Source organism: Capra hircus, chromosome 7 (assembly GCF_001704415.2).
Source record: "Capra hircus breed San Clemente chromosome 7, ASM170441v1, whole genome shotgun sequence".
NCBI lineage: Eukaryota > Metazoa > Chordata > Mammalia > Artiodactyla > Bovidae > Capra > Capra hircus.
In genome coordinates, this window is record NC_030814.1 from 94569037 (window position 1) to 94596716 (window position 27680).

At 52.7% G+C, this 27680-nt stretch overlaps 3 protein-coding genes across 9 annotated transcripts in view; 1 reads left to right on the forward strand and 2 right to left on the reverse strand.

Annotated features, from left to right (window-relative positions):
• LOC102186858 (suppressor of SWI4 1 homolog) lies at nt 445-7305 on the forward strand. Of its 2 annotated transcripts, XM_018051016.1 has the most exons (13): nt 445-550; nt 639-809; nt 1327-1428; nt 1624-1674; nt 1981-2151; nt 2744-2820; nt 3018-3125; nt 3240-3363; nt 3452-3530; nt 3635-3764; nt 3838-4004; nt 4095-4181; nt 6038-7305. In XM_018051016.1, exons 1-13 carry the CDS (start codon nt 533-535, stop codon nt 7132-7134), a joined length of 2382 nt encoding a protein of 793 aa, XP_017906505.1. In that variant the 5' UTR covers nt 445-532; the 3' UTR covers nt 7135-7305. The 2 variants fall into 2 exon arrangements, with proteins under 2 accessions (XP_017906505.1, XP_005682406.3); XM_005682349.3 differs by lacking the exons at nt 445-550; nt 639-809; nt 1327-1428; ... (7 more) ...; nt 3838-4004; nt 4095-4181 and adding an exon at nt 4670-4858.
• EIF3G (eukaryotic translation initiation factor 3 subunit G) lies at nt 7414-12048 on the reverse strand. 2 transcript variants are annotated; one of them, XM_005682350.2, is made up of 11 exons: nt 11963-12048; nt 11768-11814; nt 11100-11183; nt 10903-10991; nt 10700-10759; nt 9445-9549; nt 9151-9340; nt 8280-8387; nt 8025-8161; nt 7831-7937; nt 7414-7538 (listed from the first exon to the last, which is right to left on the reverse strand). In XM_005682350.2, exons 1-11 carry the CDS (start codon nt 11980-11982, stop codon nt 7523-7525), a joined length of 963 nt encoding a protein of 320 aa, XP_005682407.1. In that variant the 5' UTR covers nt 11983-12048; the 3' UTR covers nt 7414-7522. The 2 variants fall into 2 exon arrangements, with proteins under 2 accessions (XP_005682407.1, XP_013820603.1); XM_013965149.1 differs by having other exon boundaries at nt 10903-11183.
• DNMT1 (DNA methyltransferase 1) overlaps nt 23936-27680 on the reverse strand; it is a 44318-nt gene continuing 40573 nt past the window's right edge. For all 5 annotated transcript variants that reach the window (XM_018051019.1, XM_018051018.1, XM_018051020.1 and 2 more), the window contains 6 exons: nt 27163-27340; nt 26268-26463; nt 25801-25964; nt 25557-25673; nt 24697-24787; nt 23936-24293 (listed from right to left, as the gene is read on the reverse strand). In XM_018051019.1, the coding sequence (XP_017906508.1) occupies nt 24262-24293; nt 24697-24787; nt 25557-25673; nt 25801-25964; nt 26268-26463; nt 27163-27340 (778 nt within the window). In that variant the 3' untranslated portion in view covers nt 23936-24261. The remainder of the gene's footprint in view (nt 24294-24696; nt 24788-25556; nt 25674-25800; nt 25965-26267; nt 26464-27162; nt 27341-27680) is intronic.

The following is a 27680-nucleotide window of genomic DNA, read 5'->3' on the forward strand; positions in this document are numbered from 1 at the left end:
CTTGCCCTGAATTTCCAGAAGGTGATGTGGAGTTTCCATCCCCCAGCCAGTCCACAGACAGGGCCTCTGCGAGGGACAGCTGATCCTCAGGAGCTGGGCGCCCAAGCGAGTAATTGCCAAGGCGCCACCCTCCTCTCAGGCTCCCAAGTGCCTGGCGCCAGGGTGCCAAGTATTGTGTACACATCATCTCTCTTAATTCGCAGGTCAGAGAGAAAATGATGATCATTTAGGATATTTTAGGAGCCTCAGAGTGGAGAATCTGGCTCTCAGAATCGCACAGCTCGTGGAAATGGCCGAGGCGGGATTCGAACCAGCGGCTCATTTCGAACCATGGCCCCGCCCTGGTTTTCGTAGAAACAGGCCCTCGATGTCTCCATAGCAACCCCTCCGAAGTTTTTCTCGCCACCTGGTGCGCATGCACTGTTGGTGATGTCATCGCGGCGCCGCCCATAGTCGCCTCGCCGGAGCCGGAAGTGAGCTGAGCGGTGCCGGAAGCAGCCGGCAGACGAGGCCTCGTGGAAAGGACGGCGGCATGGGGCAGTCGGGGAGGGTGAGTCGCGGCGGCCAGGACAGCGGGCAGCGCGGGCGGGGTTCTGCCAGCGGCCGCGGGGCTCACCTCTTGCCTCTTGTCCCCGCAGTCCCGGCACCAGAAGCGCGCGCGCGCCCAGGCCCATCTCCGGAACCTCGAAGCCTATGCCGCGCAGCCGCACTCGTTCGTGTTTGCTCGGGGCCGCGTGGGTCGCAGCGTCCAGCAGCTCAGTATGGACTTGAGGCGGGTCATGGAGCCGCTCACCGCCACCCGCCTGCAGGTCTGCATTACCCAGCCCACCTTCACCCACCCTGGGCCTCGTCTTTTTAGCTGCGGGGGTGGCTTCATCCTCGAAATCGCTGGGGGCCTCAGTTTCCCAGGCTGGAGAAAGGGACCTTTATGGGGACCATCATCGTGCCTGCCTCTCAGGTCTTTGAGGGGCAGCAGCGAGGGCGAGCAGATGAACGCACCCAACATGGAGCTTGGCTGAGTGCCTAAGGCTGATGGTTAAGAGGGGAGTCGAGTTAGCAAAGCTGGCTTCTCTCAAAGGCCCGAGCCAAGTTACTTAACCTCGCTGAGCCTCAGATGGGCCCTCTGAAAAATGTGGTGATGCAGTGTCAAGAGACAGAAGCTTCAGTTAAAGTCTGATTGACTCTAGAGGCCAAGAGCATTCCATTCCTCTCTCCCCCTAGTTCTCTAAAGGGTTGTGTAAGAAATGACATAACAGGTTAGGCTTAAAGGCTTTACTTAATAAGAGGTTATCTGTGATTGTCCATTTTTCTTTTTATCGTTTCCAGATACGGAAGAAAAACTCTCTGAAAGATTGTGTAGCAGTGGCTGGGCCCCTTGGGGTCACACATTTCCTGATTGTGAGCAAAACAGAGACCAACGTCTACTTTGTGAGTGGATGCTCTTACTCCCCATACCCTCCTCCACTGCCAGCTCTCATGATGACCCTTGTGCCTCTGAGCTGCCATGATTCTGGCTTCAAAGTAAACGCTCTGAAGAGATAGGCGGTGGTCTCCATTTCCCACCCCCTCCAACCCCGCTCCTGAATTAGACACCTCAACCCTCACAGATCTTTCCTTCTGCAGAAACTGATGCGTCTCCCAGGAGGCCCCACCCTGACCTTCAGGATCAACAAGGTAAGGACTCAAGGTGACATGGGGCTCAGCTGGTAAAGAATCGGCCTGCAAACCCAGGAGACCTAGGTTTGATCCCTGGGTTGGGAAGATCCCCTGGGGAAGGGAACCCACTGCAATGTTTTGGCCTGGAGAATTCCATGGACTGTGTGTATAGTCTATGGGCTCACAAAGAGTCAGACGCGACTGAGTGACTTTGACAACGCAGGAGGTGACGTGAGGCCTCCGAGGGGCAGGAGCTGGGTTTGGGGATTGCACCAGCTGCGTGTGCTGGACGGGTGGTCACCCATTCCTCGCCTCCCCCTGCAGTACACGTTGGTGCGTGATGTGGTCTCCTCCCTACGCCGGCACCGCATGCATGAGCAGCAGTTTGCCCACCCGCCCCTCCTGGTGCTCAACAGCTTTGGCCCTCATGGCATGCATGTGAAGCTCATGGCCACCATGTTCCAGAACCTGTTCCCCTCCATCAACGTGCACAAGGTAAGCCAGGCCGTGCGTGACGGAGGTGAGTGCAGGTGAAGCAGGCAGCAAGGACCACACTCAGGCTCAGTCTTCACCTCCTAGCCCGAAAGCTGAGAGTTCTGGGTCCTGAGTTCTAAACCCATTCGTGCTCTCCCATCTGGCAGGTCATGGTATTTTATTTTTTAAGCGTGTTTTCACTGAATGCTGATCTAAGCTAGGTAGCGTGTTCCATTTTACAGAGAGGGAAACGGAGGCTGCCAGAGGTGAAGACACTAGTCTGAGGTTGGATACGAAGGACAAGAAGGCAGGACTGGATTCTTTAAATCGGTCTGGCTCCTGATCCCTGGCATTAGTGGGTCTCAAATTAGGCTTATTAGATGCCAGTCATCCGGGAGTCCAGTGTGGGTAACCTCAACAGGCCTCGGAAGCTGGATTTCTAACCCCTGGTAGCCCGTGGACTCCAGTTGCAGCCCCATCTATCCCTGCAGTGCTGGCAGCACCCAGGCCGCCCTTCTGGAGTGTGGCCATAGCCAGGGCTCGGCAGGGGCTCTGGCACATAGGGAGGCCCAGGGAACACTCAGCAGGTGCTGTGCCCGCTTTTCTCTCCCAGGTGAACCTGAACACCATCAAGCGCTGCCTTCTCATCAACTACAACCCTGACGCCCAGGAGCTGGATTTCCGTCACTAGTGAGTTCTCAGTGGGGAATTGGCGGGGGTTGCCTGGCCCCATGTGCGGCTGATGACAACACAGCTGCTGAGACTCTGTGATTGCTCAATCTCAAAGTAAACGCACTGACGCACTGTGGAAAGGGCTGGCAGGGTAGAGCTGACCTGTGACCCCATGGCTCCTGACCCCCATCCCCACCTCCCTCTGACCCCTACAGCAGCATCAAGGTGGTCCCTGTGGGTGCCAGTCGTGGGATGAAGAAGCTTCTCCAGGAGAAGTTCCCCAACATGAGTCGCCTGCAGGACATCAGTGAACTGCTGGCCACGTGAGGAGGGCTGGGGCTGGAGGTGGGGGGTTAGGGGCACCACACTCCAGGGGACCCCAAAGCTGTCCTTGGTGCCAGGGAGCCCCTGCTGAGCCCTTTGTGTCCCCCACGCAGGGGCGCAGGGCTGTCGGAGAGTGAGGCAGAGCCAGACGGCGAGCACAACATCACAGAACTGCCGCAGGCTGTGGCAGGGCGTGGTAACATGCGGGCCCAGCAGAGTGCCGTGCGGCTCACAGAGGTGAGGCCCAGTGCAGGGTAGGCCTGGTGGCTCCCCCCATCCCCGAGGAGGCACTGACACCCCATCCTGTCCTCTGCTGTCCCTCCAGATTGGGCCTCGGATGACGCTGGAGCTCATCAAGATCCAAGAGGGGGTCGGAGAGGGCAACGTGCTGTTCCACAGGCTCGGTGAGGGTGGGGCCGGGAGCACAGTGGGGCCTGCGGCCTGGTCATGGGCGGGTTCCCCTGTGTCTTGGGGATGAAGAGCTCAGTGGCCGCCTCTTCCTGCTCAGTGCACAAAACAGAGGAGGAGCTCCAGGCCATCCTGGCTGCCAAGGAGGAGAAGCTGCGGCTCAAGGCCCAGAGACAGGACCAGCAGGCCCAGAATGTTCGGCGCAAGCGGGAGCAGCGAGAGGCTCACAAGTGTGTGGTCACCAGGCAGGTGGGGCGGGGTCCCCGGTGCAGGCTGCCATGTTGACCGATGTCCCTCCTCCAGGAAGAAGAGCCTGGCGGGCATGAAGCGGGCGCAGGCAGAGGCCGATGGGGACAGCGATGCAGAGGACCCCGGGGCCCCGCCAGAGGCAGAGGGGACCAGCCAGCAAGAGGAAGAAGAGGATGAGGCTGAGTATTTCCGCCAGGCTGTGGGCGAGGAGCCTGATGAAGGTGTGTGGCAGACAGGGCTCAGGGCACCTGGGTACCGTGCGCCTGTCTGTCCCTGCGCCCTGGTGGCCCTGACACTGTTTCTTCCTGCAGACATGTTTCCAAAGGCAGCCAAGAGGAGGCGGCCCACTGGGCCCCCAGGCAAGAAGCAGCGGCTGAAGGAACAGAAGCTGGACCGAGGCAGTGATCGGAGGCCTCAAAAGGCCAAGGGCAGGGGCCCAGGCGCCCAGGCCAAGATGGGACACAGGGGGGCTGCCAGGAACCGTGGGCAAGGCCGACCTCGGCCACCCAAGAAAGCAGCCTGAGGCCAAGCCTGGGTGGCAGATAGAATGCCCCAGATTGGGGCCCGAGAGATGCTGTGCTGGGCTCCCCTCCTGGGCCTCCAGGCACAGCCCTCGGTTTCCTTTCATAAAGGAGAGCTGCTGTCCCACTTTCCACTCTAATAAATTCATTTCTCATGAGGCTGAGTCTGCATTTGAAATGGTGGGCCTGCTTTCTGCTCCGTACCTGGGCCTCTGTCTGTGCCTGGGCAGTGGATGTGCAAGGTCTTATTTCATATGCCAGGGTGACACAGGTGTGACCCTTCTGTGGTGCCCTGGGGCCCTGGACCCCTCCCCAGCCTACCCAGTGCCCCCACAGCAGATGAAGGAGCTCTGGAGGTTAGGTGCTGTCAGAAGGAGGGAAGCGGGAAGTAGAAGTGAGGCATGTGTCCAGACTGCTTCGCGGGCTGAAAGTGGTGCTGCCAGGAAGGGGAGGGGCCAGCGGCTTGTGTCTCAGAAGGGAGCACGCTACACGGGGCACAGTGCGGCTGCAGACCCAGAGGCAGGCCATGCGAGCCTCAGCCAGCAACATCTCAGGTGAGGAGCCAGCGAGACCGGGCTAGTGAAACCAGGCACATCCAGGGCCTTGGGGGTGGAGGTGGCCAGCTCCTAGACGGTGGTGGGGAGATGGGTAAAGAATCACTGCTGGACCCACTTCCTCCCAGACTAGCGGGGTGGGATAGGAAGGCAGAAGTGAAAGTGGAGGAGCCATCTGAGTCATGGAAGGGGTATGTGCACAGAGCTAATGGCCCGCCTGCTGGACCAGCCAGGAGTCCAGGCCATTCCTAAGAAAGCTGAGGCTGAGTGGGGTGTATGAAGCATAGGTTACAGAGCTCAGCTCAGCTCCCCTACACTGCCGCATCCCAAGTGCTGGCATGCAGAGGCCAGGAGCAGGGCACTTCTACCCTCGGGAGGGAAAGTTCTGGGGATTTTCTTTACAGTGGTCACATGGATGGGGATAGAGCTGTGGAGGAAAAGTAAGCACGGTAGGGGACCACGGGGAGCAGTTGCCAGGTTAGGGTCACCTTAGGACCCGAGACCAGGAGGAGGAGAGGGGGACTGCCTCCAGGGAAGCCTGGTGCATCAGCCAATGCAAAGGCCCTGAGGTAGGTTTTGCCTTAAAGAACAGCCAGGACACCATGGTTGGTGAGAGTCACAAATGAGTGTGTGGTGGGGGAGCGGTAGCTCCCTCAGGGCACTGTGGGAAGAGATGAGTACTGTTTTTTCTTCCAGGTAGGTAGGGAGAGAGTCTGGGAGTGTATGGCTGTGACCTGACTCAGGTGCCCTTTGGAGGCTGTGAGGACAGATGGATGATGAGGGTGGGAGCAGGGACAGGGAGGTGGACCAGACTCCTGATTCAGGTAGATGGTGACACTTGGGGGTACAGACTCTGACATGTGGGTCTTAGAGTTGTAGAGGGGGGTGGGGGGCTCTTGCTTCACCCCAGGCCCTGGTGGCGCTGGTGGTCGATGCCAGGTTATGTGCCTCCCTGGTTCTTGCCCCAGGACACAGCCTAATGGACCCTGGGCTTCTAACCTCCCTTGGTCTCTGAGTCTCTCTGTACAAAGGTGCTGTGGCTGGCACCCCCCATCCTGGGTGTGGAAAAGCACTCTGGAAACATGCCCACAAGGGGCTCCTGGGACACAATAGGTAAGGGTGCCACAGCGGGAGCCACAGTGAGGGGCAGGGTTGATGTGCCACACCCTCTGCTCACAGGTGCCATGCAGTGCCCAGTCAACTTCTCGGAGGCTGCAGATCGCCTCCTCAGTGGCCTCCAAGAGGGCTTTCTGTGGCCCATGCTGGCAGCCGAGTTCCTGGTGGCCTTGGCCGGCAACAGCCTGGCCCTGTACCGGTTCTGCAGCCGGGAGCAGCACCCTTGGCCCCCAGCTGTGATCTTCTCGGCCCAGCTGGCGGTCAGCGACCTGCTCTACGCCCTGACGCTGCCCCCTCTTGCTGCCTACTTCTACCCGCCCAAGCACTGGCGCTACGGCGAGGCTGCCTGCCGCCTCGAGCGCTTCCTCTTCACCTGCAACCTGCTGGGTAGCGTCATCTTCATCACCTGCATCAGCCTCAACCGCTACATGGGCATCGTCCACCCCTTCTTCACCCACAGCCAACTGCGGCCCAAGCACGCCTGGGCTGTCAGCGCCGCTGGCTGGGCGCTGGCGGTCCTGCTCGCTGCCCCCACGCTCAGCTTCTCTCACCTGAGCAGGTCCCAGGGCCAAGGCCAGTGCTCTGTGACCAGCCCAGGGGCCTGTACCAAGTGCCTGGGGACAGCGGGTGACAGCCAGCTTGAGGCTTACCGGGTCTACAGCCTGGCGCTGGCGGCCCTGGGCTGCGGCCTGCCGCTGCTGCTCACCCTGGCAGCCTATGGTGCCCTGGGGCGGGCCGTGCAGCACAGCCACGGCATGACAGCAGCCCACAAGCTGCAGGTGATGGTGCTGGTGGCCAGCGGCGTGGCCCTCTATGCCAGTTCCTACGTGCCCTACTATATCACGGCAGTGCTCAACGTGTATGCCCGGCTGCGCTGGCAAGCCCTCTGCCCAGGTTTTGCGAATGAGGCCGCGGCTGAGAAGGCACTGGCCCAAAGGACATACTTGGCCCACCAGGTGACACGGGGCCTTGTACCCCTAGCCATCTGCATCCACCCGCTACTCTACATGGCTGTGGTGCCCAGCCTGGACTGCTGCCGCCAACGCTGCGGGCAGGGACAGACCCCAAAGGACACTCCGTGCTCCAGCCAAGCCCTGCCCCTCAACGTCACAGCCACCCCCCAAACCTCAGGGCTCCAGTCCCCCGAGCTGAGCCCGTGACCCGGCCCATCTTCAGCCCCCTCCTCATCACAAGATGCTGGAACCCAGCAGCAGAATGGAGGCAGAGAGCAGGCCCCCAGGAGCCACTTCCTCCCCACAGAAAGGCTGCCAGAGCTGCAGGAGCTTCCACTCATAGCACTAACCCTGGGCAGGGCCACAGAGCAAACCCAAGATGGGGGGGGTGGGGGGTGGGGGTGGGGGGTGGAGGGTTGGCCCCGGCCCCAGCCCCACACACAACAGTGTGATTGACATCAGGGAATAAATGGTATGGCACAAGGCTAGAGACTAGAGACTTTTTATTGCCCTGAAGCCCTCTGCTCCAGGAGGCTGCCTTCTGTCACTGAAGGGTCCCAGGGCCAGGGGCTGAGCAGCAACAGCAGCAGCTGGCTTAATTGGTTGATGGCCTAGAAAGGGAAGCAGGAGGTGGGTGAGGATGGCAAGTGAGGGGGCTCTAGATCCTTTAGGGAGTCCTAGGACCACCACCCATCTTACATACACAACACGAAATCAACGGGGAGGAAGGGGGACAGGGCACGGAGCACACCTGGGGCCAGACAGGCCTAGGGGCGTGGGGCCCTCCATGAGAAGCAAAGGACAGCCAAAGACCCACACCCCGGGACATCCCTGGAGAGGCCCACAGTCAGCCCAAGCATCAGCTACGATGCCATGAGGGGCGGCGGAGGGCAGAGGTCTTACTTGGCCCACTCGACGTTGAGGATGAGGTGGTCGTAGCCAAAGCCGGATACCCCGGCAATGGCACGCGCAGCGTCCTCGCGGCGGTGGAAGCTGATGAAGGCAAAGCCCTGGGGGAGGGAGTGGGGGTCAGGGACAATGCTCAGGGCACCGCTGGGACTCAGGACCCCGCCCCGCCCCCACGGCCACTGGCCCACCTTGGACTGGCCGGTGGTCTTGTCCTTTGCCAGGTAGATGCGGGAGATGGAGCCAAAGGGCCGGAAGAGCTCCTGAAGGTCGGTCTCACGAGTGTCCTCAGACAGGTTGGTGACACGGATGGTGGCATTGTCATCAGCTGGGCAGGCAAGGAGAGGCATCGCTGAGGGGCCGGCCCCACCCACAGGATAATCACAGGGTACAAGGGGTGCCCGCCCGCGCACCAGCCCAGCACTGGGGTGCCCTCCCTGCCTCACCTCTGCGGTTGGGCTGCATGGACTCCCCGCGGCGGCTGGCCCCGTCGCGCAGGCTCGGAGGCACGTACTTCCCAGTCTTGTTTTGAGTGGCCTGCACAGGCTCCAGCTCTGGGGACCAAAAGCAAGGTTAGGTCCAGCTTCCCCTGGCACAGGCCTGGCCCAGGACGCTAGCCGCTCCGGCCATGATCCAGCCCCAAGCACCGTCTCTCTCAAACCACAGGCCATCTGGGGGATTCTTCAAGGGCTAAAGGTCTTAAAAGGACTAAAAGGACTTAAAGGTCACACCCAGGCTGATCCACCCACAAGCCCGGCCTGCCAGCAGCACAGGAAAAGCGAGAGAACCCACGGTGAGAAAACGCCCAGCCTCACACACACACCAGGACGGTGCACAGGGTAGCAACAGCCCCCAGGGTCCCATCCCGGGGACAGGTGACAAGTGGCTGTGCACACGAGTCACAAGTATAGAACTCCAGTGTATGTGTGTGTGTCTGTGTGTGTGCATGCATATGTGTGCAAACACAGCAAGCTCCTGTCAGGACAGACACACTGAGAGAACAGCCATCTTCCCTCACTACGCGCAATGTCCTTACACCTGCAGCCGTGCTCACTACAGGCTCTCACCAGCCCCAACAGGAAGAGACAGCTAACGTCACCAGAAGAGCACCCACCTGCAGCCTTGCACACAAACCAACGTGGGCTGTGGCCACAGCCTTACTGCTGTGTGGGAGGTAATAACCACCAACACTGCTGGTCCTGTCCAGACCCCAGGTGAGGACCCACGACTCCCAGAGATGCACGCAATTCCTGTGTTCCACTCCCACTCCTCACCCCAACCCCCAAGCCTGCCAGCAATATCCCAAGGTCCTGGCACCTCCGGGGAGCTTCTCCTTCTCGCCAGTGGACAGGCCCAGCTGTTCGGCCAGCTCCTTCTGCATGGGCCCCAACGTGTCCTTGTAGGGGCAGCGGGTGGTCCAGTGGTCACCCTTGCAGATTCGGCAGGACACTATCTTCTGGCCCTTGAGCTTGTTCATTGGGTCCTCCTCTTCCTGGCAGTTCAGATCCTGGCAGGGCAGGTGGTGGGAGTTCAGACGGTAGTTCAGCTGCTCCCCTGCTGCCTCCAGTAACACCCTGGCCACTGGCTCCCCCTGCCAGCCACCGCACTTACCTCTTTGCTGGTGATGAATGTCATGGATACATCATCGCTGACTGTGGTGGTGGCTACGTTGGGCCCCGGTGGGTCAAATTCTGAGTTCCCAAACTTCTTCCAGTTCTGAGCTCAAGGCAGGATGGGGGACAGGTCAGGGCAAGGACAAGTGGGACCCCCTCCATTTGCACCCTAGACTTAACAAGAGCCACCTTGAGGGTGAGTGAGTCTTGAACCCTATTCACCGCCCTCAAATGCTCCTTGGAGAAGCGATGATGACAGTTGCTATTCCTTGAGGGCATGCCAGGCCCCAGCTCCATGCTAGCTCCAAGAGTAGGGGCAGCTCTCAGCCTCATGTTACAGATGAGAAAACTGAGGCTCAGGGGTAAACAGGTCCAGAGCCAACAACCCCTGGCAGGGGCTGACCAGCTTCCACCGAGTGATACTCAGGGGTGTGCAGGATCACCCAGATTTCCAGGGGCCTTGAGCTCCTTAAACAACCTGCACCTTGGCATCCTCCCCTATAAGGGACCACAATGCTCCCCACACCTCCCTGGAATGCTAGGGGAATGAATGAGAAAATACTTCCCACGAAGCACCTGGGTCTAACACAGAGTATGTAGGTAACTGTGCAAAACGTATTTACTGCCATCACTTCTGCTGCTACGACCACCTCACAGGAGGGCTTGGCTCTGTTCCTCCCAGGCGACAAGCCAAGAGAAGTAAGAACCAACCCCTCTGCTCCCACTCCTGCACCTGCTGGACTTTTCAGGGCCCCCACGGACTGCACACAGGCCTCAGTTCTGCTCCAACAAAAGAGGTACACCCAGGGGACTTCCCCGGTGGCCCAGTGGTTAAGACTCCGCACTCTCAATGCACAAGGCGTGGTTTCAAGCCTTGCTCGGGGAACTAAGATCCCACATGCTGTGTGGTGCAACCAAAAAATTAGAAAAAAAACAAAAAAGCATTAGTCTCTCAATCATGTCTAACTTTTTGCGACCCTATGGACTATAGCCCACCAGGCTCCTCTGTCCATGGAATTCTCCAGGCAAGAACACTGGAGTGGGTAATCATCCCCTTCTCCAGGGTACCGTCCTGACCCAGGGATGAACCAGCAGATTCTTTACCACTGAGCCACCAGGGAAGCCACCAGGAAACTGTTTAACAAACAGTTAAACACCACTTCTAAAAATGAAGGCAATAGAGAAAAGAACTCCTATTTTTTCTTTGAGTCAGCCCTGGAGGAGCCCCCAAGAAAGGGGGAGAAAGGTCTTACCTTCCTCCTTGCCACAGCCTTTGAGGCCTTCCGGGTCTCAATTCTGAAGGTGCGGACGATCTGTGGATAGGAGGGGAAACGTTTGGGCCTTCTGCTCCTCAAGGTTCCTAGCAGATCTTCCTCATCAAGACATCCAACACACTACTCTCTCCTAGTCCAAGTGCCCCTCAAGCAAAGGGCTCCCACCTCTTCCCCAGCCTCACCTTGAACTTCTTGCCATCCTCATCTATCTTATACTCCGTCACTGTTTTGATGTTTCCATTGATGACCTCCTTGGGAGGTGGCAGTGGAGCTGGGAGAGAGGAAGAGACAAAGGAACTGAGCCCTGGGTAATAGGGACCAGAAGGAAGGAGGCTGGGGAGAGAGACGGCCCAGGGCTGGAGAGAAGTCGGGCACTCACCTCCTGGCAATAGCTCAGGCTCTGGACTGGTATCCCCAGTGGCCAGGGGGATCCCCTTGAGGAGCTCGCTGGTGACACATTTGTCTGTGACAGGGAGTGGAGGGAGCAGGGGTCAGCTGGGGGGTGGGGTGGGGTGGGCAGGGACAGGAACTCCCAAGCTGAAATCAAGGGACCTTTGCGATGATGCCTGCACCAGGAGCTGAGAAAGGTGGGACCAAGGGCAGAGGACTGGCCAGGAAGTGTCTTGGGATAGCCATTCAGGGACACGGAGCTGGCCGGTAGTAACTTCCAGCAGTGAGGAGGGGAAGGGGATCCTTGGCCTGAGGGCCTGAGGGCAGGGGAGGGCTATAGGCATCCGGGCAATAGTATTAATACAAAGGCAGGAGTGTGGCTGTTAAACAATTTCCTGCCAGGAGTAGGGAAGCAGAAGTGCTGGCATCAAGGACTTGGGCGGTGGCACGGCAGAAGATGGGCTGGCTGGTGAACATATGGAGTTGGAGATAGGCTGGCCCAGATGAGAGTGGCGCGGGGCAGGGGCTGGCTGTGAGGGGAGATGCAGGGTCTGACGGCGGTGCCAGGGTGGAGGATCAGAGCAGGCAGCAGTGACGGCCTGGGGGCGGCGGGGGGAGGCCGGGCTGCGGTGATCCGAGGCGACAAGGTAGACTCACCGTCCTCTCCTTCCTCTTCCACCTGGTCCGCCCAACTGGGCTTCGAACTGCGGGGACAAGTTTGTCAAAAGGAGGGATGAGTGAGGCGAGGCCCGGCTCCCGCGGCCTCAACGCACCCAGGCTCCATATTAACTCCTAGGACCGCCCCCCATCCCCGGTCCGCTTCCCAAACCCCCTCCACGACCCCTGACTCACTCAAAGTCTCCGGTCGGCATCGCAAAATCTCCACGCAGCCCAAGCCTGGGCCAAAGACCGGAAGTAAGAGGTGAAAGAGACTTCCGGCTCCGCTGCCTAGAGCAGCCGTAGCACTCCACAGCGCCCCCTACGGACGGAGGTAGAAGCGCCGGCTATGTCAGACGCTGGGCCCTGGTATCTTACTATTAATCGTTGAATAGAGGCTCGGCTCATTTACCTGAAAATCTTATTTATTTATTTATTTATTTATTTATTTATTTGGCTGCGGCAAATATATATAAATTTATTTGGGTCTTAGTTGCGGCATGTGGGATCTAGTTCCTGGACCAGGAGGGCCTGCATTGGGATCACTGAATCTTAACCACCGGACCTTTCCTTTTACTTTTTTTAAAAATTAAAAATAATGACAATAAAGCTCAATTATATAGCTCTGACTGTTTGCAGGAACTGTGAGGAGGAAATTATCGTTTCCATTTTTCAGCTGAAGAAACCAAAACTGGTCTTCCTTGTCTGGAAAGAACTTTCCTGATTCAAATGATCAAGATATCAAGTCACCCCCTAACTATTCTCCCTCCTTGAGTAACTTTTTTCTCCATACCGCCCCCCACCCTCCACCCCCCGCAGGGTGAGGCTTGCAGGATCTTAATTCCCTAACCAGGTATCAGACCTGGGCGCTGCAGTGGAAGTGCAGAGTCTTAACCACTGGACCACCGGGGAATTCCTAGTAACATTCTTGGCTCCCTGATATAATCTTTTCCATTTTCTTTAATTTATTGCTTATTGTCCAGCGTTCCCTCTACTGTATGCATTCTCAGTGGGAGTGATATGACTCCTAAGGGGACCAAAATTAATTGTTCTGTGGCAAAAAAGAAACAAAAAAAAAAAACCAACTTGGAGATGACAATGACTTGTGGCCTCCAAAGCCAACCCTCCCAGACAAAATCTTATTCCTAAACATTTAATTTCTATTGTTAGGGAGAAATTAAATGTAATTAGATTAACACTGATTTAAATGGAAGATAATTCCATTTTTCTCCTTTAGAGGGATGATAATGAAAAAAATGGTAAAAACTGCTGCAGACTTCTGCAGAAACACATTTGCCTGCTTTGTTCACTTCTGGGTCCCCAGCACCCTCAGGGTGTCTACACTTGATAAGTGCTCAATTCGTGGGTATTTGGAACGGATAGGAACCAGATTATAAAGGACTTTAAAAACTAGACTAAAGATCATAGTCTCTTATATATATACATGTATACATATATATATATGTATATGTATATACATATATATATAATATATATAACGTTTTTTTAAATATTTATTTTTATTTATTTGGCTGCATAGAGTCTTAGTTGTGGCACGTGGGAACTAGTTCCCTGACCAAGGATCATACCCAGCCACCCTGTATCTTGAGCACAGAGTTTTAGCCACTCGACCACCAGGGAATTCCCAGCATAGGCTCTTTATCCTGCAGGCTGTGGGGTGTGAGTGAGGCACTGACATGTTCTGAATGGTGACCCAATGTGACCAGATTTTCTTGTGAGAAAGATTATTCTGGAAGCCTATAGAGGATAGGGTGGAAAGGAATAAATTAGCAGGAGACCAGGAAGGAGGCTGGGAAAATAAGTAAATAAAGAGGGTGGTTGGGAATTCCTGGTGGTCCAGAGGGCACCAGAGGATGAGATGGTTAGATAGCATCACTGACTCAGTAGACGTGAATCTGAGCAAACTCTGAGAGATAGTGCAGGACAGGGAAGCTTGGCATGCTGCAGTCCATGGGGTTACAAAGAGTCAGACAAGACAGTAACAATCAGTGGTTAGGACTTCAAACTTCTATCGTAGAGGTCATGGGTTCACTTCCTGGTCAGGAAACTAGGACTGCAAGCTGTGAGGCACTGCCAAAAAAAAAAGAAAGAGGGCAGTCTGGCAACAGATGAAACTATTATAAAGTTTGTACAAAGAATCAATAAATATTTGTGCAAACTCACTCAAGTTTACTTCAAGAAATGCAAAATCCAAACACTGAATGTTGCAGTTGGGCAAAACTGTAAAAATTCAATATTAGTCAATGGTAGAAAAGATACAGAGAAAAAGACACTCCCGTACTTTGTTAGTGAGATTATGCGAACTCTTCAGATGGCATATTGATGATATCTACTAAAACTTAAATACACTTACGTGTTTTCCTTTGAGCCAGTTGACAATTCAACCTGTGAGAAAAACCTGAGAATGTATGTAAAGATGTGAGAACAAGCTATCCGAGCAGTACTGTTCATGATAGCAAAAACTGGAAATTCCTATCTGCCCATTAACAGCGGCTGGTTAAGTAGATTAAGACGTGTTATGCTGCTGGGACTTCCCTGGTGGTCCAGTGGCTAAGACGCAGAGCTCCTGATGCAGGGGGCCTGGGTTTGATCCCTGGTCAGGGAAGATCTGGCATGCTGCAACTAAGACCTGGTGTAGCCAAATAAATAAATATTAAAAGAAAAAAAGGCATGCTATGCTGTAATCTATTAAATGCTATTCAGTCCTTAAGGAAGTAGATCTACTTGAGGTCATGTTAAAAATACATCTAAGAAAAGGAGATGAAGCAAGGTATAAAATGGCATATGCTATAGGAACCAATTTTTGTACATCTTTAATAATAGTAGATAGATATGTAGATACATTCAAGCTATTTTAGGATCAGAATTATCAAACTGTTGCTGAGAGAATGCTTTGAGAGGAAGCCATCAGGAAAGAGCAGCTTATTTCTAAACTTCTGTTTTACTTAAAATTTTTACCATCTGATTTTTTTGGTTTAAATATAAACATATACATAAACTATAGTTATATTTTTTGTATTAATATATAGCACACATCCTATGTTATATATGTAAGATATAATGTATGTATATATATTTTAATATATTTTTTAAATCTCTTCTCTTTTTGTGTTTACTTACTTGGCTGCACTGTGTCTTAGTCGCATGTGGGATCTTTAGTTGCACCATGTGGGGTCTAGTTGCCTGACCAGGGATTGAACCGGGCCCCTTCCCCCACCCCCTGCATTGGTAACTTGAAGTCTTGGTCATGGACCACCAGGAAAGGCCTTTTAACATGTTTTTCATATTCACAAATTTGCATGTCCTCTTCTAGAAGGGACCTAAGGAAATATACATCCAAGTGCACTGAACTGGCTATAAGAAGGCGTCCAGTGCAATGTGGTTTAAAGGGCTGGAACTGAAAACAGCACAACGGTCATGACTAAGGGATTAGCTAAATATTGCCCAACGAGCTTCACCCCTGTTAGAGAAAACTGTGCCCATTTCTGGCTACTCAAAAGGACCTTAACCACTAAACACCGATGCTTCTGGGTGTTTCGACTTGGCCTCATCTTTACAGGCATACTTTGTTTCATTGCACTTTATAGATTTCCTACCAATTGAAGGTTTATGGGAACCCTGCATGGTCAGATGATGTTTATTTAGCATTTTTAGCAGTAAAGTATTATTAAATTAGAAGGTTTTTTTTTTCCTAGACATAATACTATTGTGCCCTTTAAATAGACTACATAGGGCTTCCCAGGTGGCGCTTGTGGTAAAGAATCCAGCTGCCAATGCAGGAGATGTAAGAGATGTGGGTTTGATCCCTGAGTCGGGAAGATTCCCTGGAGAAGAAGAAGAAAACGGCAACCCACTCCAGTATTCTTGCCTACAGAATGCCATGGACAGAGGAGCCTAATGGGCTACAGTCCACAAGGTCACAAAGAGTTGGACGCCACTGAGCACATACACACGTATGTACATAGTGTAAACATGACTTAAAAAAATTATTTTATTTATTTTGGGCTGGGCTGGGTCTTCATTACTGTGAGGGCTTTCTCTAGTTGCAGCCACAGGGGTTTCTCCTGTGGTGGCTTCTGCTGTTGCACAGCAGGATCTTTAGAGCACAGGCTCAGTAGTTGTGGCTCACAGGCTTAGTTGCCCCACAGCATGTGGAATCTTCTTGGACCAGGGATTGAACCCCTGTTCTCTGCACTGGCGGTCTTCCCTTGTGGCTCAGCTGGTGAAGAATCCGTCTGCAATGTGGGAGACCTGGGTTCAGTCACTGGGTTGGGAAGATCCCCTGGAGAAGGGAAAGGCTATCCAGTCCAGTATTCTGGCCTGGAGAATTCCATGGACTGTATTGGAGTCTCAAAGAGCCAGACATGAGTGAGTGACTTTCACTTCACTTTCCTGCACTGGCAGGAAATCACTGGACTTAACCACTGGACTGCCAGGGAAGTCCAAACATGACTCTTATTTGTTTTTAAAATGTATTTATTTTTGACTGTGTTGGGTCTTTGTTGCTGCTTGGGCTCTTCTCTGGTTGTGGGGAGCAGGGATTACTCCCTTGTTGCAGTGCCCAAGCCTCTTATTGCCGTAGCTTCTCCTGTTGCGGAGTACAAGCCCTAGGGCTCCATGGCTTCAGGAGTTGTGGCCCCCAGGCTCTAGGGCACAAACTTAATTGCTGTGGCGCATAGGCTTAGTTGCTCTGCAGCATGTGGGATCTTCCTGGATCAGGGATTGAATCGTGTCTCCTGCATTGGCAGGCAGACTCTTTACCACTAAGCCATCAAGGAATCCCCCAAACCTGAGTTTTACATGCCCTAGAAAGCAAAAAAAAAAAAAAAAAAAGTGACTCATTATATTTTCTTTATCGATTAATTTCAATATTTGCTTTACTGCGGTGGTTTACACGGAGAAGGCGCTGGCACCCCACTCCCGTACTCTTGCCTGGAAAATCCCATGGACGGAGGAACCTGGTAGGCTGCAGTCCATGGGGTCGCTAAGAGTCAGGCACGACTGAGCGACTTCCCTTTCACTTTTCACTTTCGTGCATTGGAGGAGGAAATGGCAACCCGCTCCAGTGTTCTTGCCTAGAGAATCCCAGGGACGGCGGAACCTGGTGGGCTGCTGTCTATGGGGTCACAAAGAGTCGGACACGACTGAAGCGACTTAGCAGCAGCAGCAGCAGCAGCAGTGGTTTACAACTAAACCTGCAACCTCTCTGAGGTTTGCTTGTACTTCCACTGCAGTATTCTTTCTGTATGGAATACAATTTTCTTTTTAGTTCTCTATTTATTTATTTATGTGGTGGCTACCCCACACATCATGTGCAACTTTAGTTCCCTGATTAAGAACTGAACTTGCACCCACTTCTGTGGAAGCACAGAGTTTTAACCACTGGACTGCCAGGGAAGTCCCTGGAAAACTTTTTCTTAAACATTGAACATGTATTTTTGTTTTCAAATCAGGTATTTTCTAAGGGATAATAAAAGGGAGCCAAGGGCAGCATAGGACAGTGGGGAGAAGCCTGAGTTCAAGGTTGGATGGAAAAGAAGTCCCTGAGCCATTCTTTTGGTCCTTTATCACCACACCAACATCCTTTCCACATCCAGAGACTCCACAGGACAGCAGCCAAGATAACAGCAGGACTTCCCTAGTGGTCCAGTGGGAAAGAATCTGCCCAGCAATGCAGGGGACAGGGGTTTGATCCCTGGTCTGGGAAGATCCCACGTGCCGTGGAACACTAAACTCCTGTGCTACTACTGAGCCTGCGCACTTGGAGCTCGGGAGCCGCAACTGCTGAAGCCCTCACATGCCTGGAACCTGTGCACCACGAGAGAAGCCGCTGCGACGGGAGCCCCCTGCTCACAATTAGAGAAAAGCCCGAACGCAGCAGTGAAGACCCAGTGCAGCCCAAAATAAAAATAATTAAAAAAAAAAAAAACAGACAAGACCAGAAGGAACTCTACAGAGGGCGTCAGGAGGGGAGCGTGGACACTCGGGGTGTGGCACGGGTCGGAAACGTGGCAGCAGTTTCAAAGGACTCACTGGTGCTCACAGGTGGAATTCCACTTCTTGGTATTCTTCAAAAACACCAGAAACACACATCCACAAAAGGGCACATATTAGGACATGCACATGAACTTTCCTAGCAGATTTATTCACAATGGCCTAAATTGGGAATCATTTGAATTTGTTTCTGCCATAACAAAATACCACAGACTGAACAGCTTATAAACAATGAAAATTTATTTTCTCACAGTTCTGGAGGCTGGGAGTGTGCGACCAAAATGTCCTTCTGAGTCCTATCTCCCTGGCTTGGCTGTCTTCTCCCTGCCTCTTCACATGGTCCTTATAAGGACACCAGGCCTGTTGGCTTAGGGCCCACCCTAATGACCTTGTTTCATTTATCTTTAAAAAATTTTTTTAAAGATTCTACCCTTAAATATACACTTGTACTTCCACTGCAGTAGTACTTGGGGTTATTCAACATATGAATTTTGTGGGAGACACAATGCAGGCCATAACAGAATTCAAAAATCCATCAGCAGAGGCTTGGACCAACAAACTGTCCCATCTCTACAATGGAGTACCATGTAGACATAAAGGGAAGCACGTGACTGATACAGTGACATGGATGCGTGTCTCAGACACAAACGAATAGACACCATAGGATTCCACTGGTGTGAAATTCTCTAACAGGCGAAACTAATCCATAGTAACAAGTCATCTGTGATCATCTCTTAATGGAGATGGAACCAGCTTGCAGTGCCAGGCAGGTGAAGGGAATTTTCTGCATCTTGATCTGGGCAGTTGATGACATAGGCAAATATACAAGTATAAAGTCCAGCTATCCTTGGGAAAAAAAAAAAAAAGAAGAGCCAGATCTTTAGAAAAACGTCCAGCTGCACATACAACATGTGTGCATTTTAATAATGAAATCTGGAAAGGAACAAATTAAGAATCAGAGTCAGACCATCCCAATTCATTGTTTTTTTAAAAAAATTATGTATTTGGCCAAGTGGAATTTTCTGTCTTTGTTGTGGCATGTGGGATCTTGAGTTGCAGCATGCAAACTCTTAGTTGCAGCATGCAGGAACCAGCTCCCTGACCAGGGATCAAACCCGAGCTCCCTGTATTGGGAGTGTGGAGTCTTAGGTACTGGAGCGCCAGAGAAATCCCCAAGTTCTCTGCTTTATTTTGATTGTAGTATTTCTTGCTCTTTAAAATCCCCTCATTCTTTGTGGAGTTTGTCTGCCTGCCTTGTTCTTGAGACAGTTGGGGATGATGCTGGTCTGTGTGATTGCTGCATGCATGCCCGGCCCTGGAACCAGTGCTGGAACAGTCAGTGGTAGATCAGTGGTTGTGTGACTGTTTGCGTCAGTTTTCAATCAGTAGTTGCAAATGATTGCACGTCAGTGTGGACACATTACATACGCGCGTGATCGTGGTCATTGTGGCAATGATGGGGTGTTAGAAAAGCTTCCTTGTGACACAAAAATGGGAAACAAGTACTGACCATTCGTTTTGGCCATTGTGGGATTCAGTGTCGTCTTTTTTTCTATAGCTTACTTTTGTTTGAAAATTGCAAACGTGCTTGAGAAAAAAAGGTTGCCGATAGATACGTGCAGTAGAATAGATGAACCTAATGTTTTCTGAAGATGCAGAGAATAACTGAGTTTAGGAAAATGTGGTGACGATGGAAAACCCTAGACAGGAAGAAAACGCAGCAACACTTTCATCATGGCTGCGTCTGAGCAACACAGACGCAGAAGGGGAAGACAGCAGGTGGGGAAGACAGAGTGTCCTCTGTGCTTTGAATACTTACTTCATTAAAAACAAAACAATCTGGACTTCCCCAGCGGTCCGGTGGTTAAGACTCCATCTTTCAATGCAGGGGATGTGGGTTCAACCCCTGATCAGGGAATTAGGATCCCACATGCCATGGGGTGAAGTCAAAAAATTAAAAAACAAAAACACAACTTAGCTGCTGTGGAAAACAGCATGATGGGCCCTCAAAAATGTAGAAACAGAATGACTACGGAATAGAACTATGACCCAGCAATCCTGCTCCTGGGCATATACAGAAAGGAGTTGAAAGTGTGGCCTTGAACAGATGTTTGTGCATCCACGTGCACAGCAGCATGATCCACACCAGCCTGAAGGTGGAAGCGACCCTAGTGTCCACCGATGGATGAATGAGTGAACAAAATGTGGTACATCCATACAGTGGAATACTACTCAGTTTTAAAAAGGAAGGAGCTTCTGGGAATTCCCCGGTGGTCCAGTGGTTAGGACTCTGGGCTCTCACTGCCGAGGGCCCAGGTTTATTCAGTACCTGGTCAGGAAACTAAAATTCTGCAAGCTGTCCCAGGCATACACCCAGAGAGAACCGGAACTCAAAAAGATACATGCACCCTAATGTTCAATGCAACACTATTTACAGTAGCCAGGACATGGAAGAAACCTGAATGTCCAACAACAGAGGACTAGATAAAGATATGGTCCATATATGCAGTGGAATGTTACTCAGCCACAAAAAGGAATGAAATAGTGCTATTTGCAGAGACGTGGATGGACCTAGAGGCTGTCATACAGGGGGAAGTAAGTCAAAAAGAGAAAAATAAATATTGTACATAATGCTTCTTTGTGGAATCTGGAAAAATGGTACAGAGAATTTATTTGCTGAGCAGAAACAGAGATACAGATATAGAGGATAACTTACGGATAGCAAGGGAAGAGGGTGGGATGAGATGAGAGGCTGGAATTGCCATATGTACATTACTGTATATAACAGATAACTGAGAGCCTACTGTATAGCACAGGGAACTCTAGTCAGTCTTCTGTGGTGACCTAAGGGCCTCCCAGGTGGTGCTACTGGTAAAGAGCCCGTCTGCCAATGCAGGAGACGTAAGAGACGGGGGTTCAATCCCTGGGTTGGGACGATCTCCTGGAGAAGGGATAGGCTACCTACCCACTTGAGTTTTCTTGGGCTTCTCTGGTGGCTCAGATGGTAAAGAATCTGCCTGCAATGCAGGAGACCTGGGTTCAATCCCTGGTTTGGGAAGATCCCATGGAGAAAGGAACTCACTCCACTATTCTGGCCTGGAGAATCCCATGGACAGAGGGGCCTGGCAGGCTAGAGTCCACGGGGTCGCAAAGAGTCGGACACGACTAAGCAACTTTCACAATACTACAATAAAAATTAAAATTTAAGAAAAGGTTCTGCAAGCCACAGGGCATGGCCAAAAAACCAAAACAAAAAAAAAAAAAGAGGCAAGTACTGCATGATTTCACGCAGCGCTGATTCCATGACTCCAACTCCTATGAGGTCCCTAGAGGAGGCAATCCATAGAGACAGAAGGTAGACGGGGGCTGGGGACAGGTGGGGAGGGATGGGGAGTTAGGGTGTTTTTAAAGTGAAGTGTAGTGGATTTACAGTATTATTAACTTCTGTTGTACAGCAAACTGAGGCAACTATACATGTATATATTCTTTTCCACATTTTTTTCCACTGTGGTTTATCACAGGCTTTTGAATATAGTTCCCTGTGCTACATAGTAGAACCGTGTTTATCCATCCTATATATAACCATTTGCATCTCTGACCCCAGACTCCCAATCCATCCTTCCCCCAGCCTTCAGAATTGGTGTTTAATGGGGACAGAGTTTCAGTTTCACAAGATGAAGAGAGTTCTAGAGATGGATGGTACTGATGTAATTGCAGTGTGAAATTACTTAGTGCCGTTGAACTGCACACTTAAAAATGGTTAAGATGGAAAATTACATCATATGTATTTCACAATTTAAAAAAAATAAAATGAACATGCACGCACACACACACCAGAAACCTGAAACCAGTAAAAAACACAGCGACACTATTTATGAAACAGAAAGTAACACAAGTGTGGGCAAAGATGTAGAGAGATTTGAACATCTGTGTGTTGCTACCACAAATGTAAAATGGTACAGTTGTTTTTTCTGCTGGTTCCTCAAAAAGTTAATAGAAGTACCCTGTGATCCAACAATTCTGTTCCAAGGTATATACTCCAGAAACTTGGAAGCGGGAACTCAGAGAGATACTTGTACATCAGTGTTTACTCCAGCATTACTCACAATAGCCAGAAGGTGGAAGCAATGCAAATATCCACTGACAGACTGAAGGACAAAATGTGTAGACATACAAGGGAATATTATTCATCCTTAAAAAGGAAGTTCCAACCAGTGCTACATGGATGAACCTAGATAGCGTTCTGCCGAGTGAAAGAAGTCAGACGCAGAAGGCTAACTATGATCCCATTTATATGAGATACCTAGACTGGGGAAACTCAGGAAGTATAGGGTAGAGGTTACCAGGGGCTGGGGGGGTAGGTGGGGAATGAGGGGTTATTATTTAGTGGCTATAAAGTTTGTTTGGGATGATAAAAATGTTCTGGAAATACACAGAGTGATTGTATTGAATGCCACTGAATTGTACACAAACACACAAAAAGGCTTAAAACCCCTCAAATCTCAGTCATGATTTTTGACAGAATAAATTAGATTATCAATCGTTACTGTGACCCCATGGATTGCAGCATGCCAGGCTTCCCTGTCCTTCACTGTCTCCTGGAGCTTGCTCAAACACATCCATTGAGTCAGTGATGCCATCCAACCATCTCATCCTCTGTCGTTCCCTTTTCCTCCTGCCCCATCAAGGTCTTTTCTAATGAGTTGGGCTCTTCACATCAAGTGGCCGAAGTATTGGAGCTTCAGCTTCAGCGTCAATCTCTCCAATACATATTCAGGGTTAATTTCCTTTAGGATTGACTGGTTTGATCTCCTTGCAGTCCCAGGGGCTCTCAAGTCTCCAGAACGATAGTTCGAAAGCATCAATTCTTTTGCACTCAGCCTTCTTTATGGTCCAACTCTCACAGCTATATGACTACTGGAAAAAACCATAGCTTTGACTAGACAGACCTTTGGACACAATGGAAGAGTCCATCCAAGGATGCTCAGCATGGTGCTGTTTACAACAGCAGGAACTTGAAACATTTACTTACTTACTATGTGGTAGATTAGTTGCTAAGTCATGAAGTCATGTCTGACTCTTGCAACCCCATGGACTGTAGTCTACCAGGCTCTTCTGTCCTTGGGGATTCTCCATGCAAGAACACCAGAGTGGGTTGCTATTTCCTTCTTGAGGGCATCTTCCTCACCCAGGGATCAAAGCTGAGCCTCCTGCATTGGCAGGCAGATTCTTTACTGACTGAGCCACCAGGGAAGCCAGATTACTTATGAAGGAGCTGAATGGATTTTACATTTGAACACTCTCTAGTCCTTTAGTCTTGGGATTAAGGCACCTGTAACTTGCATGTCATGTTCCAGTGGAGGTGCCACCGAGTGTCCTCCTGAACACACAGAGCTAGGGCAGGTGCTACTTGGCTGACTGGGCATGTCAGCCAAGGCCACATCTTAACAGTGGCCCTCTGGGGCGTTTGTGCTGGTGAGTGACACTTCTTGGTCTGCTTCTGCTTCACTGTCATTTTATACAGGTCTTTCCCAAAGATGAACCAAAGAACAGGTTTGTTCCTCCTAGAATTCAGTACCACTGAGTCAGGCTGAAAACGAGGAAAGTCCACCTAACAGATTCTTAAGCAAATAAAGCGTCTGTCTAGGGGTGGCAGGCCAGGGCTCCAAGTGATGCTTCTCTTCTCGTGCCACCATCCGTTGTGTGGGGCTTCTGGACTCGTGGTCACAAGACAGCTGCTACACTGCCAGGCATCACAGCCCACTCCAGACCAAAGAGATACAAGGCCACAAGGAAGGCCAACTGAGACTTCCTGGGGACTTCCCTAGTGGTCTAGTGGTTAAGACGCCATGCTCCCAATGCAGGTGGCATGGGTTCGATCCCTGGTTGGCGAATTAAGATCCTGCATGCTTCACAGTGTAGCCAAAAAATAATCAAAATAAAAGGCTTTCCTGGAAACACCACCAGCAAGTTCTACTTGCATGTTATTGGCCAGCACTGAGTCACAATCTCTACCCCAAACACACATGGAATGATCTAACTTCAGATGAACACCTCTGTGGGGTCACACTCGGCACTAAGGACCCCACTCGCATCGGCCTCAGTGGAGAGGCACCCAGAAGTTCCTCGTAAATTGTGAGTCGCCACCCAGGGTGATTTATAGGAGAGATTTATTTGAAGAAATATTACAACATATAAAAACTACATAAAGTCTTAATTTCCACTTCATACAGTGGTAAATTTGATATAATGCGTAATAAAAAACTTTTAAAATCCAGAATGGACAAAGTACTGCACAGTTTGATCACTAAGTCAAATTAGCCGATAGGCAAATCTCACTGAAGAGCTTCATGTCAGCCAAGGCCACAAACACCGCATACGACACACCTGAACTGACTGATTGACATGTGAAAATACAACAATATCAGTGCACGCTGGGGATCTCTGGTGGCAGAAACATGGGTGATAGGAGGAGAGAACTAGTCCTTGGCAGCCTCCTCCTTGATTTTAGCTGAAGGGAAATAAAAGGGAGAGTCACTGCAGGGAACGTATGTTACAGTAAGCAACAGACAAGTAAGACAGGTACATTAATCAGGAGCTATGTTAATACCCAGGTGTCGATATTAAAGGATGACCAGGTAAGAACCTGTGGCAGCTCTGTATCAACATTCAGAGACTGAGCCCTGCTCAGGTGTCCCCTAAAGGCTTCTAGATGGCCTGGGTTAGCGTCCACAGTGGGCCCAGACGAGCCAGACTCTGCCACAGGACAGAACCGGGCTCCAGTGCCTGTCCACTTACCCACCCACCTGCCTGCTCAGTCTCAGCAACCCTGAGAGAGACGTGAGGCCACTGGGTGAGCTGCCCCAGTCCCAGAGCCTAATGTCACACCGTTGCCGAGTCCGCCCCCACCATACCTGAGGTGCTCTCGCGCGCTTTGGCCAACATGCAGCGCTTGATCTCCAAGCCGATGGCTTTGGCCAGTGGCGGCGGCACAGCATTACCCACCTGCAGGAGGGAAGGAGGGCGACACCTGGTTTGGCACGGCCGGAGTCAGCACCAGCCTCCACTCAGACCCGGGCACTGGGTCCCTGGCCTCAGGCTCACAGGGGCTTCCAAAGCCCTTCCACTGGACCCTCCTCCCACCCCAAACACTGATGGGTCAAGAATCAGCCAGAGGAAGGGGATTTAAAGCGCTTTAGAAAATCTTAGAATCCAGATACAGAAGCCATCAGGTCTCACTTCTGGCTGAAAGCTGATACTCCGGGAGAACAGCATGTTGGGGGAGGTGAGGGTGGTGTGAAATGGGAAGGTCTCACTGTAACCTCAGCCATGCACCTGCGTTACTTGGATGTACCTTAATTAAGAGCCAAACCTAGTACTCTGAGAAACAGGAGGAAATATTGGTTCATTTCAACGCTTAGTGACAAGACAGTGAATGTGTACCACCACACACTCAGCCTGCTCTGTGTGATGTGCTGGAAGTTTCCTTTGGGCTAAATCTTCTTCCGCTGTCAATAGCAACCACACACTTAGTGATTCCACCTGACCCATGAGGACCCGAGGCCCCAGGGATGGCTGGTTACCCCTTTCTTACCACCACCCTCCTGGGAATACTGAGGCCAGCGAGTTAATCAGCTGTGGGAGTTCAGGGTCCCCTCAGAAGTGACCGTGTGAGCTGAGCTCCCCACAGACCCACCCCACCCTCGTCTCCCTCTTGCCGGGCCTGCTTCGTGGGAGCTGCCAGCCGGCCCTGCCTCAGTGTCCATCCACTGACCTGCCGGTGCTTGTCCAGGATGTTGCCGAACAGCCGATAGGTGTCAGGGAAGCCCTGGGAGCGGGCACACTCCCGCACGCTCACCACTCGGTGCTGCTCGGGGTGGAGCACGCGGCCCTGGGGGCGAGAAGCATGGTGGGGGAGGGTGTGAGAGGCAACCACCTACGACCGTGCCACAGGAAGCCCACGCTGGCCCTGGCCAGTGAGTCCGTCCCCACCAGGCCCGAGGGGCCCGCAGACCTACCTGCTTACCCATGGGCTCAGGGTTGGTGACAGTTGTGCTGAAGAAGCCGTCCCACTCGAGACGCCCGTAGAGGCCAGCCCAGTGGTTGTGCCTGTTCCCAGTGTGGGGCAGGCACCAAGGGATAAGGGTGTTGAACTGTCGGGCCGCAGGCTCACAGGGCTTGCCTGCAGGGAGATAGGGCTGTGATGGGGCCGTGGTGGAGGACAGTCCACCAGGCGGAGCCTCCCCATAAGCCCTGCTTTCAGCAGCCTTTATTTAGAGCAGGGACACCCAGGTCCGGTGGGTCTGCACCCAGCTCAGGGCCACTGGCCTCCTGAGCCCCTGCACCTCCTGCTGAGAAAGCCTGAGACCGTGCCCCTTCCCTTGAGCCCCCCACATGGTTGCAGATCCTAACGGGGCTGGAAGCTTCACACCAAGCAGGAGGAAGCCATACCCAGAGGCCAGGGCACGGGGAGGGGTTGCCCCACCTTCCACACAGGAGCAGACCCCGCGGAGGGCGCCGGCGCTGCTGCAGCCGTTCTTCTTGTCGTGGTAGTTGTACCGCAGCTTCCGGGCCAGGGTGCCGTCAGAGAGCCGCACCTCAATGTTGGGCAGGTCACGCCAGTCCGAGCCCGGGGCCAGGGGGATGTGCCGCATGCGGGCAGCCACCAAGGCGCTCATGTCCTGGAGGAGCACAGAAGGCCCGGCTGTCGCCCAGCTGGGGGAGCACCCAAGCAGGTGCCATGGGGGCTGGGTGCTGTCATGGTGGGCACTGGGCACGCTGGCGGCGACCAGGAGCCCCCAGGCACTTGTATCCCACTGGGGGAGACTGACAGTAACCCCAGTGCACAGCCTGGAGTCATACACGGGCATTGACAACTCCAGAGCGGGGATGTGGGATAAGGGGGGACGGGTGAAGGGGCGGCTTCGGGCAAGTGCAGGCAGGGTTTGGGAGGAGCTGGCGTGGCACAGGTGGAGCCAGAGGTGGGGAGTCCTGGGGTCTCCCAGAGAACAGGGGTGGTGAGAGACGCGGTGGGAAACAGTGGCCATTCCAGAACTATTTAGGAGGAATGTAAACTCTTCTAGGGTATAAGGTCTTCCTAGACCTATTACTTTGGAGTAATAAGCTCTGATGAACACCCCACGACCAAGTACTGCGGTGGGGGAGGGTGGTGGTAGAGAGAGGGTGGCTAAGAGGAGAAGCAGGAGGCGGTGAGGTGGTGAGGCTGGGGGCCGGCTGAGAGAACGCTGGGCTAGGGGTGAGCAATCAAGAGCAGAAGGGGTGGAAGGGGAGGGGCGGACATCAGCTCCTCCAGCCCAGGCTGGGCTCCACCCGCAGCTCTGTCCCCAACAGGCAGCTGCAGGGAGGCCTGCTCTGGTCACCTTGCAAATATGATCCCTGAGGATGGGCTGGTACTGCGAGCCCCGGAGCTGCCTCTGGAACCAGGACTGGGGCTCCCCGTTGTATGAGATCTCCAGTGCCGAGGCCCCGTTCCGGACCTCGGGGAGGTCGGACATGGTGTCCCGCACGGTGATGGTTCGGAAGGGACCTGAGCTCAACCTGCAGCAAAGCATGGAGGGTTGGCACCTCTGGGACACACAGCTACTGTTACCTGAGTCACAGCTGCTATCCCCGACGGCTGGCACTGTCTTCTCCAGAAAAGGGGACCTCGACTCTGGGTCAAAGGGCTACCCGAGGTCACCGGGGCAGCACTCTCCTCAGACTCTGTGTAGAGCGTGGGCTCTGGCTGTGGCCCTGTACTCAGGGTGCTCGGGCAGGATGAGCCCAGAGAGGCAGAGGGTTCTGGGGGCAGGCTGGACCCCACACCACTGCTCCTCGCTAACACTTTCTCCGGGCCCGGGGCCTTGTCATTGAGGTCCCCCGGCACCACCCTGCTCCC

Excerpts from the sequence above, each read along its gene's own strand:
- LOC102186858 (XM_018051016.1), top strand. Across the intron at positions 810-1,326 it reads TCACCGCCACCCGCCTGCAG|ATACGGAAGAAAAACTCTCT; the intron begins GTCTGCATTACC and ends TATCGTTTCCAG. Across the intron at positions 1,675-1,980 it reads TGACCTTCAGGATCAACAAG|TACACGTTGGTGCGTGATGT; the intron begins GTAAGGACTCAA and ends CTCCCCCTGCAG.
- EIF3G (XM_013965149.1), bottom strand. The coding sequence starts at position 11,982 with ATGCCGACCGGAGACTTTGA. Across the intron at positions 11,184-11,767 it reads GGAAGAGGAAGGAGAGGACG|ACAAATGTGTCACCAGCGAG; the intron begins GTGAGTCTACCT and ends TCCCTGTCACAG. Across the intron at positions 9,341-9,444 it reads CATTCATCACCAGCAAAGAG|GATCTGAACTGCCAGGAAGA; the intron begins GTAAGTGCGGTG and ends CTGCCCTGCCAG.